The 15,633-nt window shown below is 47.7% G+C and overlaps 1 protein-coding gene across 1 annotated transcript in view; it reads left to right on the forward strand.

Moving 5' to 3' along the window:
• The window catches only part of cdh8 (cadherin 8), a 90,481-nt gene that overhangs the window by 47,241 nt on the left and 27,607 nt on the right, over positions 1-15,633 (forward strand). The window contains exons 3-4 of the mRNA XM_056608442.1: positions 9,928-10,047; positions 14,420-14,587. Of these exons, the coding sequence (XP_056464417.1) occupies positions 9,928-10,047; positions 14,420-14,587 (288 nt within the window). The remainder of the gene's footprint in view (positions 1-9,927; positions 10,048-14,419; positions 14,588-15,633) is intronic.

The raw sequence follows: 15,633 nt of genomic DNA on the forward strand, positions 1-15,633 counted from the left end.
AGTCTGTGACAGTCCAAATAGCAATAGACTAGAGTCTCAATTTTGTCACAGAATGGACAGTTCTCGGACACTGTGGGGTCGATTTATCCAATGAAACTATTTACAGCCAGAGCCCCCTGCAGGATCCTCCACTGCAGGTCTCCTGTTCTTTTGTTTGGGGGAGGCTTGTGAAGGAGCCTCCATACAGGCACACGGTCCTGCAGCCTCTCCTTCCACACCGTGTCCCTCCTATTGCTCAGTTTGTGTTTGTGTGTAGCCACCACACAGTACTTATATGTACTTTTCCCTGAAAGTAACTGTACTTCCATCCTGGACTTGGAAAGGCCCATGGGTTTCACCAGTCCGGTCTGGTGAAACCGACAGTCCGAGCTCTGGAAATGGATCCCCTTCGTCTGGTACATCCGCCCTGCTGAAGTAGTCCCTCAGCATCTCTCGCTCCTCACTGGTCAGTCTGCTTATCCATTGGTTCATGGTGTCTCTGGTGTGCCAGCTGGACCTCAGACCCAGGAGAGAAGCAACAGCCTCTGTGTTGTGGAGCCCGGACCATGCCACGTCCACCACCTGCCTCAGTTTGACCACCCCAGTGGAGCGCAGGCGCTGTGTGAGGCCAGGGCTGCTGCCATCTTGCACGTCTAGCCGAGCCCCGCTCACCAGATGCAGCGGGCCCCAGTCTGTCCCATTTAAAAAGAGTCCATGCTTTGAAAACACCACGATAAGAAGGAGGCAAACTACACGCACGAAAAAAAACACAATTCAATAAAATCAAAGATTTTTCTAAAAAGAGGCCAGCTATCTTCCTCAAAATTATGCCTGTTACCTGTCTCCAGACGACATCATCATACCCCAAGAGGTACCGCTGGATGAACTGCAGCCTGAAAGCCGCCGCCCTGCTCCCCAGGTGAACTAACCCCTGCCCCCCCTCTTCTTTTGTAAGATACAATACACACTGAGGAACCCAATAAACCTGTCCCAGAAAAAGTTTAAAATTACTGTTCGCACTTTTTGCTGGAGCCAAGCAGGGGGTTCTAAACATTTCAGTCTGTGCCACAAGGTGGACGCTACAAGATTATTAATAATTAGGACCCTTCCTCTGCAGGACATGTGGGGAAGCAGCCACCTCTACTTAGCCAGCTTCCCCTCCACCTTTTCCAACACACCCTCCCAGTTCTTCCTTTCACTCTGTTCATCCCCCAGATGAACCCCCAGGTATTTATCCCCCCCCCCCTCCTCCAGCTCAGCCCCCCCAGCAGCTGGGGCAGACCCGCAGACTCTGGGCCCTGTTCACTTTGTCAGCTGAGATCTTCCCAAATGTATCAACAATCTTGCCCAATCTATTAATGTCCTCCTGATTTGTAATAAAAATTATGATGTCATCTGTATAGGCTGATGAAATTTGAACTAATATCAGGTAAAAACAGGCCATCAATAAAACCACAAACATTGTGCAACATGGGTTCTATAGACAGTGAATACAACATACCAGACATGGAGCAGCCTTGTCGAAACTCTCTGTTTTAAAAGGTTTACACAGTCCACCATTTTTCTTAGCATACTCTCAATGTCCTCATATAGGACCTTCATCTTAGCTATCAGACCCGGGCTGAGGCCGTACCTTTGTAAAACTTTGCAAAGTTAGCGGTGCTCAACCCAATCAAAAACTTTTTCCTGGTCTAAAGAAACCAGACCAGTTTCTTAACCCAAAGAACTGGAGACTTCCAAAATATCCCTAACAAGTGACACGTTGTCAACAATGGACCTGCCGGGCACACAGTAAGTCTGAGACTTGAATGAGCTGGTCCATCACCTTCTTCAGCCGGTTGGACAGGACTTTGAAAGCAGCTTGTAATCTACGCACACAAGTGAGACTGGCCTCCAGTTCTTGATCTCCTGCAGGTCTCCTTTCTTGGGCAGCAGAGTGAGCACAGCCCTCCTGCAGCTCTGTGGGAGCGAGGAGTCCTCAAAGCTCTCTGAGGAAACACCCAGCATGTCTTCCTTAAGTACAGTCCAAAAAACTCTGTAGAATTCAGAGGGCAACCCATCGATGCCTTGGGCCTTAACCCCCTGTACACTCTGCAAGGCAGCAAACACCTCCTCCTCAGTCAGGGGCCCCTCCTGTTCCCTGTTGGTCTCCTCTGACACTGTGGGCAGGTTCTCAGAGAACGAGTCAAAAACAGCATCATCCTTCTGGTAAACACTGCTATACAGCTTCACATAGAAATCCACCACTCTGTTCCTGATTTCTGCTATGTCTGTGAGCTGGTGTCCGTCCTCTGACCCCAGCGCATGGATCTGTGTACTCTGTCCGTTCTTCTTCTCCAGACTGAAGAAGAACTTGGACGGGGAATCCATTAAAGAAACGCTCGGAAAACGTAGCGGACAAGTGCCCACTGTGCTCTGGAGCCCAGCAGGTCTGCCAGCACGGCTTTTTTAGATTTGAGGTTCTCGACACAGCCTCCATTTCCTGTGGACTGTGCAGTACTCTGCAGCTCCACTATATTTCACTCCAGATCTTTCATAGACTTGGTGATGTCACGAGAGACTTTGAGAGGGTTTTGTCTGCTTTGCCTGTATTTTGCCATGATCCCACCATTGTTTTAACGTATAAAATCCCCCTTCCTCCCCCTAAAACCTTTCCAAAAGTAAATAAAAACCTCTCTATACTGCGCATTATTTGCAATAAAAACCTCACATAACCATTGAATGGTCAGAGAAGCCTACTGGACATGTATTACACCCTTTAAAAATGCTAAAATGATGCGTAAAAGAATAAAACCTGTCCAACCTAGCTAAAGATAAAACAAGGTCCCTGCTGTGGACCCAAGTATATTGTTTTACATTGTGGTGGATTTTCCTCCATACGTCACTCATACTGAGATTTTCCATGAGCATTGCCTTCCGAGAGGGTGCATGAGGTTCTGTATGATTCCTGTCGTTATCATCAGCTGTGCAGTTAAAATCCCCTCCCAAAAACAAATAATCTTCTAGAACAAACTAACTTAAAACCAAACAAAGTTAATTTAAAAACTGAACTCTGTCAGGGCCAGAATTTGGAGCGTATACATTAATAAATACAATATTAAAACACTCATATTTTGCCTTAACCACCAGCAGTCTCCCCTTCACCCGCTCTTCCACCACATTAGATAAGGGCACAAAATCTCTGGAGAAAAGGAGAGCCACTCCTGCACTGGTGTTGCTAAAATGGATTGAAATGACTTCAAACTCAAACTCCCTCCTCCAGTCTGTTTCATTAAAAACATCACTGTGAGTCTCCTGGAGCATCATTATATTCATTTTTTTAAGTTTAAACGTTTCAAACAGGCAAGCCCTCTTCCTCACATCTCTAGCTCTGTTTAAATTAAGAGTGGAAACCTTAAAAGAACTCATTGCCTTTAATGTAAGGAGAGGCACACAGATGAGAAGAAACAGCAGGCCAACTGCTCTACAAATAGTCAGAATCTTCATCATTGTTAAGCTCCTTTCATCATTGAGACCCCTCTGATGCTCATCTGAGACTTGACTGATAGCAACAGCATTTTCTTATCTGCAAAATACTCTTGCAACCAACGCCAGAGTCAATATTTTTTGTTTTTTGAAGGAACATTTGTATACTATGTACTGTGTACAACTCCAACTGAGAAGCAGAAAACAGCGGTTAGTCTGTGAGGGGCTGATTGTCTGCGGCACCGTCCTCTATCTCCTCCTCCTCACTAGACTCTGACTCTACCTGCTCCTCCTCTTCTTAATTAGACAGTAACTCTGTCTGCTCATCCTGCTCTCCACTAGCCGCTGATTTCTTGGCTTTGAAGCCACAGGTTTCATTACCCTGTTTTCTCTTAAGGAGAGGAGTTTTTTCCCCTCCTCCTGAACAATACATTCACTCTTCTTTTCATTTTCAACACCAAGAATTGATTCTTCAGGATTTTCACCACACTGCTTTGCATCTTCAACATTTGTATCACTTTGAATGTTATTTTCCACATTTGCCACCCTCTGTTTCACCGTTTCAAAATTGGCTGAGGTCCCTGCTGTCACCTCAGCAGGCTCAGCTTGTTTTCCAGGGGTTTTCTCCTGGCAAGTTCTCACGAGATGCCCCTCCCTCCCGCATTCGAAACATTTCGAGCGCCAGAGTTTACAAACACTGCATAATCAAAATCATTCACTTTTATACTGAAAACTAAATTCAGTGCACCATCTTTCTTATTCAAAATCATATGAACTTGAAATCTGTAACCCATGACATGTCTCATCAGGGGAGACTTGAAACCCGATGGCAACTTCCTTATCGCCGACACAATTTCCCCGTGCCTTGACAGCTCCCTGATCAAACGGGGGGATGTTGGAGATGGTGACCCACGCAGGTGTAGTTAGCGGAGTAACTGACACAAAGGAATGCTTAACCACGATGCCGGTCTCCACTACTTTGTTTGCTTTCGCTACGCTGTCAAAAAAAAATCACGACTGCTCCGTTCATCCGGGCAGTGGACATAATACTGCTATACTTGACCACCTCTCCTACTGCCAAACCGCAGTCCTCAACCGAGCACGGAAAAGTTGGTGAGATCTTGAAGCCGTGCATTCGGCTCAGATCGCCGAACGCCACCATGCTTCAGGCGCACCAACCAGCGGGTCGATTGCAAAAAACACACCAAATATAACAATTTTGGTGTGAGAGAGAGAGAGAGAGAGAGAGAAGGAGAGAGAGAGAGAGAGAGAGAGAGAGAGAGAGAGAGAGAGAGAGAGAGAGAGAGAGAGAGAGAGAGAGAGAGAGAGGAGGGAGGGAGGGAGGGGAGGGAGGGAGGGAGAGAGAGAGGAGAGAGAGAGAGAGAGAGAGGAGAGAGAGAGAGAGAGAGAGAGAGAGAGAGAGAGAGAGAGAGAGAGAGAGAGAGGTAATTCCATACCATGGATGATATGAACCCCTTCCCCTTCCCGCTGTCCTCACGGTCCTCATGCGTGCAGTGTTGTGATGGTGCAGCCTCCTTAGCCCGGTGCCCGGTGCCCTGTCCCTCTTCCTCCTCCTCCTCCTCCTCCTCCTCCTCCTCCCCCTCCTCCTCCTCCACCCCAGGGTGTAGGAGCAGTCAGACATGAGTTGTTTTACCTCGGCAGGGAGCACAGCAGGGTGCTGCTGCCCCATCTCCCCCAACATCTCCCCCAACCTCTCCCCAACATCTCCCCCACATCTCCCCACGCTTCAGTGGTTCCCCCTCTATGGCTGAGTGCCTGCAGACATATACAGCCAGCGCCTCAAAACACCACCCCCCAACCCCCCACCACCACCATCTCACCCACAAGCATCACCACAGCCCACCAGCACCTCCATCCACCATTTCACCCACCACATCCCCCAACCACCACCATCTCACCCACCACAACCTCCACCCCAGCACCACCACACCCAACCAGCACCACCACAGCCGCCACCCCAGCACCACCATCTAACCCACCCCACAACCACCACTCATTGAAATAGGCTTGGTGCCCTTGGAATGTCATTGACCAATCAGTACCAGGTATTTAACAGAGCTGTGCGATAAACATATTCCGTATGGATGTGTGTGTGGGGAAAAACGTCTGTTCATGCGTTTAATTAATTCTGAGCTGTCCCATGGTTGATGTCACATGGTTAATGACGTTAGAGAAGCCATTAGCTGTCCTCCATGATGAGAAGGTACCTGTGACTAGCTTACAGAGTTAGCATGGTGGGGGGGGCGAGACAGCGTGCTGTAGTTCTAATTCCTGGAGATTGATGAGGATCAGACAGGATGGAACAGAGCACACAGAAATTCTAATGAATATTCGGAGGAAAGATTTTGCTTTTATCATATTTTTTGTGTTTTTTTTGTGTGTGAATGAATCAGTGGTTGGTTTCTTTTTGTTAAATTAGCAAATTCTTCAAACTTGGTAACGGCTGTTTACAGAATGGCACCAAGGTACAAGTTGTTATGGTAAACAGCAGAAGGGCACGGCTTTAGTGTCAGATAAGCTGTTTGTTGAACTTGTGTTACAACTTTCTAATTTCTTGTCGCACAAGAAAGGAGAGGATGCAACAAACCAAACTATGTGTGACACCTCATTCTCAGGCATTTAAGCAGTAGCCTAAGTACAATCAGGCCTCCGTATTGATGACTACATCACCATGGCAGAATGTGTTCCTTATATAAACTCCTGTTCCCGGCGTCAGACATTTTTCAGCCCTCCACCTCAATTTCTCAATTTTTGTAGTTTTTGAGAAAGCAGCAACTTTCCCCCCACAGAAGGAGTGGCCGGTGAGGAAACAGAAACACACACATGCTTCTGCTAGGCAGTTATATATAAATGTATATATAGATACATAATAAACGTATTCAGCCAAGGGGATACATGTGGGGAGTGTGTATGTGTGTGTGTGTGTGTGTGTGTGTGTGTGTGTGTGTGTGTGTGTGTGTGTGTGTGTGTGTGTGTGTGTGTGTGTGTGTGTTTGTGTGTGTGTGTGTGTGTGTGTGTGTGTGTGTGTGTGTGTGTGTGTGTGTGTGTGTGTGTGTGTGTGTGTGTGTGTGTGTGTGTGTGTGTGTGTGTGTGTGTGTTTGTGTGTGTGTGTGTGTGTGTGTGTGTGTGTGTGTGTGTGTGTGTGTGTGTGTGTGTGTGTGTGTGTGTGTGTGTGTGCGTGCGTGAGAGAGAGTCTTCTCTCACTCAATAATGAACTAACACCTGTGAAGCAGACATGATGAGCCTCCTCTCTACAGCCAGAAGCACAGTGAGCTGAACCCACCGTGGCCAGCGGACCACCAGGCCGCTATACAGACCCAACATACGGACCAGAGAGGCTGGTGCCTCAGTGACACTTGTTTATGCATTAAAGACTTCCAGATGGTGCTTTACTCTGTCTGCTCTACTCTGTTCAGTCGCTTATTACACACCAGCATCAGGCCCTCTGTCTCTGTCTCTCTCTCTCTCTCTCTCTCTCTCTCTCTCTCTCTCTCTCTCTCTCTCTCTCTCTCTTTTTGAACACTATGCAGCTATATTTCATCTCCTGAGTGTAAAGATGCTGTATTTCTATTGTAGCTACAATGCTACAGGCATTGCAAAAATGTTCACCCACCATATCCGACTCTCTCGCCATTGAGTTTCTCCCATGCCACTGTGTGTGTGTGTGTGTGTGTGTCTTTGTCTGTACAGATTACAATTACATGTAGGGCATTTAGCAGAGGCTTTTATCCAAAGCGACTTACATCTGTTAATACCCAAATTGACACACCAACGCCAGAGTCAACCATGCAAGGTGACAGCCAGCTCGTCAGGAGCAGTTAAGTGTCATGCTCAGGGACACATCAACACTCAGCTAGGAGGAGCTGGGGATGGAACTAGCAACCTTTCGGCTACAAGACAACTGTTCTACCTCCTGAGCTAATGTGTGAATGTGTGTCTGTCTGGCTGCAATTTCATGTCTGCTGTTCCACAGTTTTTAAGGACATTTTTCTTTAGTAATATCTACGAGCTGCCGTTGCGTCGCTGTCTGCTCTAACTGGACTGAAGACGTGTCATCTTCCCTCTAGAAGTACTTTTTTTTTTTATGTTATTGAGTGTACAAATAAATGTCTTCATTTTTTCCAATGTAATGGAAACACAACTCTAACGCTAATTCTGAAGACATAGAGGACCTTTCCTTATTTATATACTGTTATAAATCTGTTGTTTTAAAACACTTAAAACAGCCCCTCTCCCCATGGCCCTCACCCCTCTCTCCCCTCTCTCCCCTCTCCCCTCTCTCTCCTATGGCCCTCCTCCCTCTCTCCCCTCTCTCCCCTCTCTCCCCTCTCTCCCCTCTCTCCCCTCTCCCCTCTCTCTCCTATGGCCCTCCTCCCTCTCTCCCCTCTCTCCCCCATGGCCCTCCTCCCTCTCTCCCCTCTCTCCCTTCTCCCCATGGCCCTTCGCCCCTCTCTCCCCCCTGGCCCCCTCTCTCCCCCTCTCCCCTACTCCCCAGCGTTGTGGGCTCCGGTGCACGCCACTGTTCCTCTCTTATTATCAGGGAGCAGCGCTGATAAGTGTTCAGTGTTATTGAATGTACGCTGTGTGTTTGGTGTAAGGAACCAAACAACAGCTGCTGCTGGTTTAGTTTCAATGGCCTATACGTACTGTCAGCCGGCAGAGATTATGATTGCTAGTGCTGCAAGGGCCAATTGCAACGGGAGACAGGGCCATCACATGTGGTTTGTGTGTGTTTGTGTAGGGAAGGTTAAACCTGTGCGTATGGTTGCATGTATGCGTGCGTGTGTGTGCGTGTGTGTGTGTGTTAAGCTTTGTTTCTGTTTGTCTGTGTTTGTGCGTGTGTGGTTGTGTCTGTCTGTGTATCCATCTGTGTTTCTGCATGTGTGTGTGTGTGTGTGTGTGTGTGTTTGTGCCAGTTAGTGTGTGGAATGGAGAGACAAAACCAATTGCAGAGAGGCACCAAACGATCCTCATCGATCCTCTGTGATCTAAACACTAAAGGTAACCTGGAAACAGCTTGTGGTGTGGAACAAATGCTATGGAATTTACAAGGTAGGATTCTGGCAACACAACAGCTAGGGTCATCATAAAGACTATGAATTACCTTCACAGCTCTGTCTCCAAGGGCCGCTTGAAGTTCTCTCCCACTGAAGTAATTTGCCTGCAGGACTGATGCGGCTGCAGCAGTCAGAGGCTGTCGGCTCTTTGTTTTTGCTGTTAAGAGGCCAGAGACGGGCGGTGACTATTAATCAATACTTGACATGTGTGGCTGGCAGCGTAACAAGGAGGATCTTGAAAAGGGGTTTTAAAAACGTCCCGCATGGATCTGGATGGGATTTTTGTACAGAGAAAGAAAAAGACCCATCATGTGAAGCATTGGCTCAACCTAGCTGTGTCTGACAGCTTAATTCCTATGACTGGAACATCACTAACTAGCTGTAAGAATATGTGGAAGGAAACCGCAATCATGGCTGTGTTACATCGGCCATGTTTATTTCAGTGTGTTTCGGAAACACTTCCAACCCCCACGGCGACACCAACACTTCCTCCTCTGACTGCTGCTGCAAGCGAGCTTCGACTCAGATACAATTTCTGTGGTCTTATATTCCTTTGTTTGTTGACTTGTAAATGGTGAGGCTCAGCATGGGGCGGGTGGATGTGTGTTAGCCGTTGTCCGCCAGCCGTTGTGTGGTTGTGTGGTGGTCAGAGACTGCAGTAGTCAGGACCTGACGGCTCGCTAACACGAGGGACCGTCCCCACGGCGCCATGTTGACGCCTCCAAACATCTTTTACAAGAACAATTAACAGGCCATCTGTAAGAGTACCTTGGCTTGCTGTTTGCTGATATTGTGTCTGGTTCTCTCTGCTCGGCCACCCGCCCGGGCGAGGCAAATTACTGGCAATTAATTACAATGGGCTGAGTTGGCATTTGTAATGTCGCTGTGTTGTAAGAAGGTGCTTTAAGACAAATCCAAAGTGGGCGTTTGGAAACGTAACACCTTGTGGGTATTCATAGGCTATATGGCTGCTGGGGGCTGGGGGGGGGGGGTAGTAGGTTTCTGTTCTATGACACATGAAATGTGTAATGTAATCTCTGTCATTTGTAATTGCCACGATGGATCTGGAGATACAGGGCCTGCGATTACCCTGTGATTAGCCCGTTAAAGGAAACAGTCACTGTCCATATGCTCTCATATCTACCTGGATGACGCTCTAACCAGCGCCACGGCTGACAGGGTGATGGATGGCAGCCCGTGCCCCACCACACCGCCTGTGGTCTGCACTCAGAGACACGGCAGCACAGCGTGAAGGTCTACAGCGCCCTCGGCGTGTTGGACGGCGAGCGGAGGCGACTGAGCCGTCCTGCAGCTGAGCGTCTGCAGGGATGCCGGCTGGACGCGGATCTGGGGTGATGACGTGTTTCTGTGTGTGTCTGACTCCTCTCTCTCTCTGCCTCCACAGGCACGCCGGTGACCCGCGTGACGGCCAGCGATGCAGACGACCCCGTGTATGGGAACAGCGCCCGGCTGGTCTACAGCATCCTGGAGGGCCAGCCCTACTTCTCTATAGACCCCAACTCTGGTAACTGTTCAGTTCTATACTAAAACTATTCAAGGCATTTATCATCTCACGCTTTATCCAAACATTCTTTTGATACACGTCATTAACGGACCTACATGTAGAATGTTACTGCAGGATGTAATTTAATAAAATAATTGCACCTTCCAAAACTCTCAGTTGCATAGAAAGAGAGGGTGATTTAAAGGCTATTATATTTGCCTGGAAAAAGGAAGGAAGTGACTCTAAGCATGCTCCTGAATACCATAGTATGTTAAGGACAGCTAGCTTAAGCCAGTTTGCATTATTGTGTAGTAAGTGGCCGAGAAATGGAGTAAGGGACTCCGATCCCAATGAGAGAGTGGGTGGTGCAGTTCACTTACAACCAAAGGGGCTTGAGAAAGGGTTCCACACTCTACCATGGAGTACCTTAAAATACCTTTAAAGAGGAGGGAGGGGTCCCTTAAAAACCTTGAAAGAGGAGGGAGGGATGGAAGGGAGGGGCGGCGTCCGGCTGAAGGAGGCCATAATGTGGCTATGATAGCACCGTACCTGCTAAGGATTAGCCTTTAATGGCGAGTTTGAAGCAGAACACCAAGCTAAAGACTAGTCCAAGAGGCCAGAAAACAAGCTACAATTCCCCTCATTAATACTCACCTACGCATGAAGAGCATGGTACCTTTTCTAAAGCTGTGTATGAACACAGGTACGTGATCTAGTCCACAACACTAACGCTGCCGGACTGGTTTGGCAAATGAGTATTGAACCATGATCTGCACTACAGCCTCAGTGCTCACCAGCACCAGCAGCAGGGAAGCCTTTTGTAGCCCGCTGCCCCATCGACCCCTCATAAACAAAAGAAACGTAATCCAACAATATTGAATATATGTATTCCTCATTCATAAAGTCATGTTCAGTTAGAATAATAAGTGCCAACTTAAATCTAGTGAACAGTTTCATGGAATACCACACAAGACGTTCAAGATGTGCATTAGAACCACACACCCAGCCTCACTGGGACTGGAAACATTATCATGTCACATTTCTGGTTTAAGAGAAAAATATTTTTAATTTGCACATTTTATGGCATTTTCAAGGTGACTGTTTATCAGCGAGTCTTTACACCCACATGATTAAATAATAGCAAGGAGAAATTAATAAGAAATGATGTGGAATCAACTCAGGCTGTGAGAAACTAAGCAGATCCCGTAAGCATTTCATATATGTGCGTCCATAATTATATGGACGGTGTTTTTGTAATGAAATTGGTTGTCATCCTTAGAGTTTGTGATTAAAGCGTTGGTGTGGCGCACAAGGGGAGCTGTCAGGAACAAAAACACTTAGAGGACAGTTAGGGATTAGCATTCCTGCTTTGCGTGATTACTGAGCACATGCAGATGGCTCATTCGAGTGTGCCAGATGTTTTAATGAATGTTAATGAAAATTAAAAGGTAAAAGGAAAACAACTATTAAAATGCGTTTGACACTTACAGCGCCATGTCGAAATGAAAAGCATTTGAAAATAAACAAACAGTGCGGCCCGTTCTTCATTTCATGGGCGATGGGGAAAAGAGGAAGAGGAGAAAGTTTGTGCGGATGTATGGAAATGAGTGTTTGTTTGTCCTCCCGCTCAGTGATTACGAATTCATTTGAATAATCAGCTATGATCAACAGGGATGAGAGTGCTGCTTGTTGCAGGATGACTGAAGAAACAAGATGGCGGTATTTGTGTGTGTGTGTGTGTGTGTGTGTGTGTGTGTGTGTGTGTGTGTGTGTGTGTGTGTGTGTGTGTGTGTGTGTGTGTGTGTGTGTGTGTGTGTGTGTGTGTGTGTGTGTGTGTGTGTGTGTTTGTCAATGCACTCATACATGATGTGCATCAATTGATCTGTTTATAGAAGAGGAGAACATTTAAGGGTTAGGGTTCATGCCCTCAATCCCTCGTAGCTGAGAGGCTATTTCAGTTCTTTGGAGGTGCTGAATATTGTGGTTAACCTGTAGTTTACTGAATACTGCTCGGGAAGCTCAGAAGGGTACTGGTAGAGAATCCTCCACTCCAGATGTGTCTAATACTGTATGTTATCGAGTAGAACATGCATGACATCCATGCGGCTGGCTGATCTATTTCTACTTCCATTATTTATTCTTCTTGTTAAAACGAAATATTAGAAACTAACTATCAGCAGACATGTAGCTTAGTTTGCCTACCAAAAAATGTGTAGACTATGTGATAACGGGCTGCTTGTCTGCAAGCTAGCTAGCTGTCTGATTATTTAGGCTAAACGTTACGTGGCAAACTGAGCCTGGATTTATGAAGATTGTAATTCATTTCATAAAATGTGATGATGATTGTTTGTTTGTTATACATCTCAAATTCACCTTTTCCGAGAACATCAAGGCAGTCGTCTCACAGGTGCCGGTGTTCCGGTCGCGTGCAGCGCTGCAGCTACGTAAAGCAGCTTTCACACGCCGCGCGGCAACTCGCCGCCTCCATTCATTTCAATGGGGGAAGGGCGGCAGAGGGGAGGCGGCAAAAGCGGCTGTTGCAGAGTTTGCCCTCCCCCTACTGACTTTCACTCTCAGTCCCCGAACGGAAATGAATGAGGCTACGCTTACTTTATGAAATGTTTTGAGTGGCGATTTTTATTATCTAGGCCTACATGAAATTCTGCATCCATTAAATGATTAAAAATTATATATATTATTTTTTTCCTCGGAAGGGCAACCTGAGTCGAGGAGGGCATATGGGCAGTTGCCCAAGCAACCTGAGCAACCCCCCTGTGCACGTCCCTGTTCAGAACACACTGAAGAGGTTCAACGCTTTCTGTAAATATATGGGTATATTCATTCCCACAGAAAATGAATTATCCCCCCCCCCCCTACTTCTCGATGCTCAGACCAAATGACACCGTACACTGTACACACACTGTAAACACACTGTACACATCGTACACACCGCACACTGTACACACCATACACACCGTACACTGTGTGTTCCTGAGCTGGAGCGAGAACTTGGAATGCTGTTCATTCAAAGTCGAGTCCATCTGTGTCCCTAGATAATAAAATGATGTTTAAGTTCATCAACAACCCTGTTGAAAACCACCAGAACTAAAACAGAGGGGTAATAAATGATGTGGAGGGGAGAAGACCTCACCGGGTGACATGAACCAGTGTTGGAGCGCAAAATAAATTGCTCTCTGGGTCCCATGGTCGTTGCTTTCAGCCCATTTTTCAAGGACACCTGGTTGGACTGTCATTTGTGTCTAGACCCAAATAGTTTAGAGACCGAGATAAATGAAAACTCATGGCCAAAGAGAATGAGTGAATAAATTCTCAAGACCCAACCGTTCAGGCTCAGCCTGGACACGAGGTAGACAATGTTAACACAACCTGGACACAAGGTAGACAATGTTAACACAACCTGATCATGAGGTACACAACATGGACACAACCTGAGGCAGACAACATGAATACAACCTGGACACGAGGTAGACAATGTTAACACAACCTGAGGTAGACAACATGAACACAACCTGAGCCAGACAACGTGAGCACAACCTGAGGTAGAAAACATGAACATTTTCTTTATGAACACTGTCTTCTACACTACTCGACCTCTACAAACACTGTAATCTGCAGAACAACCAGAGTCTCCACGTCAACGCTCAGCCTGGACAATATGAACACTGTCTTGCAGAACCACGCCGACCTCCACCATCTGCGGGGATCAGCCGCCTCCTCTACTTCTTCGACTTCACATCCAATCTTAACTTAATATAACAGTACATCTGTTCATGTACAGCTGCCCCTCCGTGGACCGCGGCTTCTCTCTCCGTGAAAACAATAAATGAATACCCTAGAATACATCAGCACCGCCAACACTAAAAAACAAAAGCCTTTGCTTTCGTCGTATTCTGGAGCCTCTCCATTGTTTGAGGCAGCTCAGGACCACTGTAGGGTGTCATGCCAAAGCTAGGCTTTCATGAGGGGTTTTATATTCATTTGATGATCCTGCGGGCCTCTGTTTCCTGAGTGGATTATCCACATATACTGCGGCTGAGCTTGTTTTATATTCAGCGCTGCGACACACTCACTAAGGTCCATTCTGCATACAATATGCAACGTTATACAAGACAGTCAGCGTAATTCACACTCAATCAGAACATAAATGAGCGCGAACAGCGTGAGAGACAAACGGGTCACATCGCCGCCATTGCAGCCTCGTGGTTGATTATCACCTGCATGCCCGTCGGGGTCCATGCTGTGGCCCCTGTGTTCAGAAGGTCGTCACAATTCCTGCTGAATGGATCGAAGGCAAAGACACAAGCCTTGAGTTCACCCATTTCTCTTAACCGTTGATTTAGACATAGCGTAACCTGTAGGGTCTCTTCCTCAGCCACCATTAAGATCGCTCTCCACGGGATGGACCGGGAGATGAGAGAGGAGTACCTGGTGGTCATCCAGGCCAAGGACATGGGCGGGCACATGGGCGGCCTCTCCGGCACCACCACCGTCACCGTCACCCTGACCGACGTCAACGACAACCCGCCTAAGTTCTCCAAAAGTAAGATCCGATGTGAGCTTCAGATGACCTTGAAGAAAAGGTCATCTGAAGTAAAGTCTTTATCATCGAGAGTGTGTTGAGAGGGGGTTTTATGTGGCTATTTGGCGGTTTTCTTGAAACATCAAGATGGCTAAGGCAGCATGTGGATGCAGTGTGCCGTGCATGAGTCTCTGCAGACTGTCCCCCGGTCCAGGCAGCAGGAAGCTGTGTTCGGAATGTTTCCTGGTCAGCAGGAAGCTGTGTTCAGACTGTATCCTGGTCCAGGCAGCAGGAGGCTGTGTTCAGACTGTCTCCTGGTCCAGGAAGCAGGAGGCTGTGTTCAGACTGTCTCCTGGTCCAGGAAGCAGGAGGCTGTGTTCAGACTGTCTCCTGGTCCAGGAAGCAGGAGGCTGTGTTCAGACTGTCTCCTGGTCCAGGCAGCTGGAGGCTGTGTTCAGACTGTCTCCTGGTCCAGGCAGCAGGAGGCTGTGTTCAGACTGTCTCCTGGTCCAGGAAGCAGGAGGCTGTGTTCAGACTGTCTCCTGGTCCAGGCAGCTGGAGGCTGTGTTCAGACTGTCTCCTGGTCCAGGCGGCAGGAGGCTGTGTTCAGACTGATCCTGGTCAGCATGAGGCTGTGTTCAGACTGTTCCCTGTTTAGCAGGAGGCTGTGTTCAGACTGTCTCCTGGTCCAGGCAGCTGGAGGCTGTGTTCAGACTGTCTCCTGGTCCAGGCGGCAGGAGGCTGTGTTCAGACTGTCTCCTGGTCCAGGCAGCTAGAGGCTGTGTTCAGACTGTCTCCTGGTCCAGGCGGCAGGCAGGAGGCTGTGTTCAGACTGTTTCCTGGTCAGCATGAGGCTGCGTTCAGACTGTTCTCTGTTTAGCAGGAGGCTGTGTTCAGACTGTCTCCTGGTCCAGGAAGCAGGAGGCTGTGTCCAGACTGTTCCCTGTTTAGCAGGAGGCTGTATCCAGACTGTTCCCTGTTTAGCAGGAGGCTGTATCCAGACTGTTCCCTGTTTAGCAGGAGGCTGTATCCAGACTGTTCCCTGTTTAGCAGGAGGCTGTGTTCAG

The sequence above is a fragment of the Gadus chalcogrammus genome, chromosome 14 (assembly GCF_026213295.1).
Source record: "Gadus chalcogrammus isolate NIFS_2021 chromosome 14, NIFS_Gcha_1.0, whole genome shotgun sequence".
Lineage (NCBI taxonomy): Eukaryota > Metazoa > Chordata > Actinopteri > Gadiformes > Gadidae > Gadus > Gadus chalcogrammus.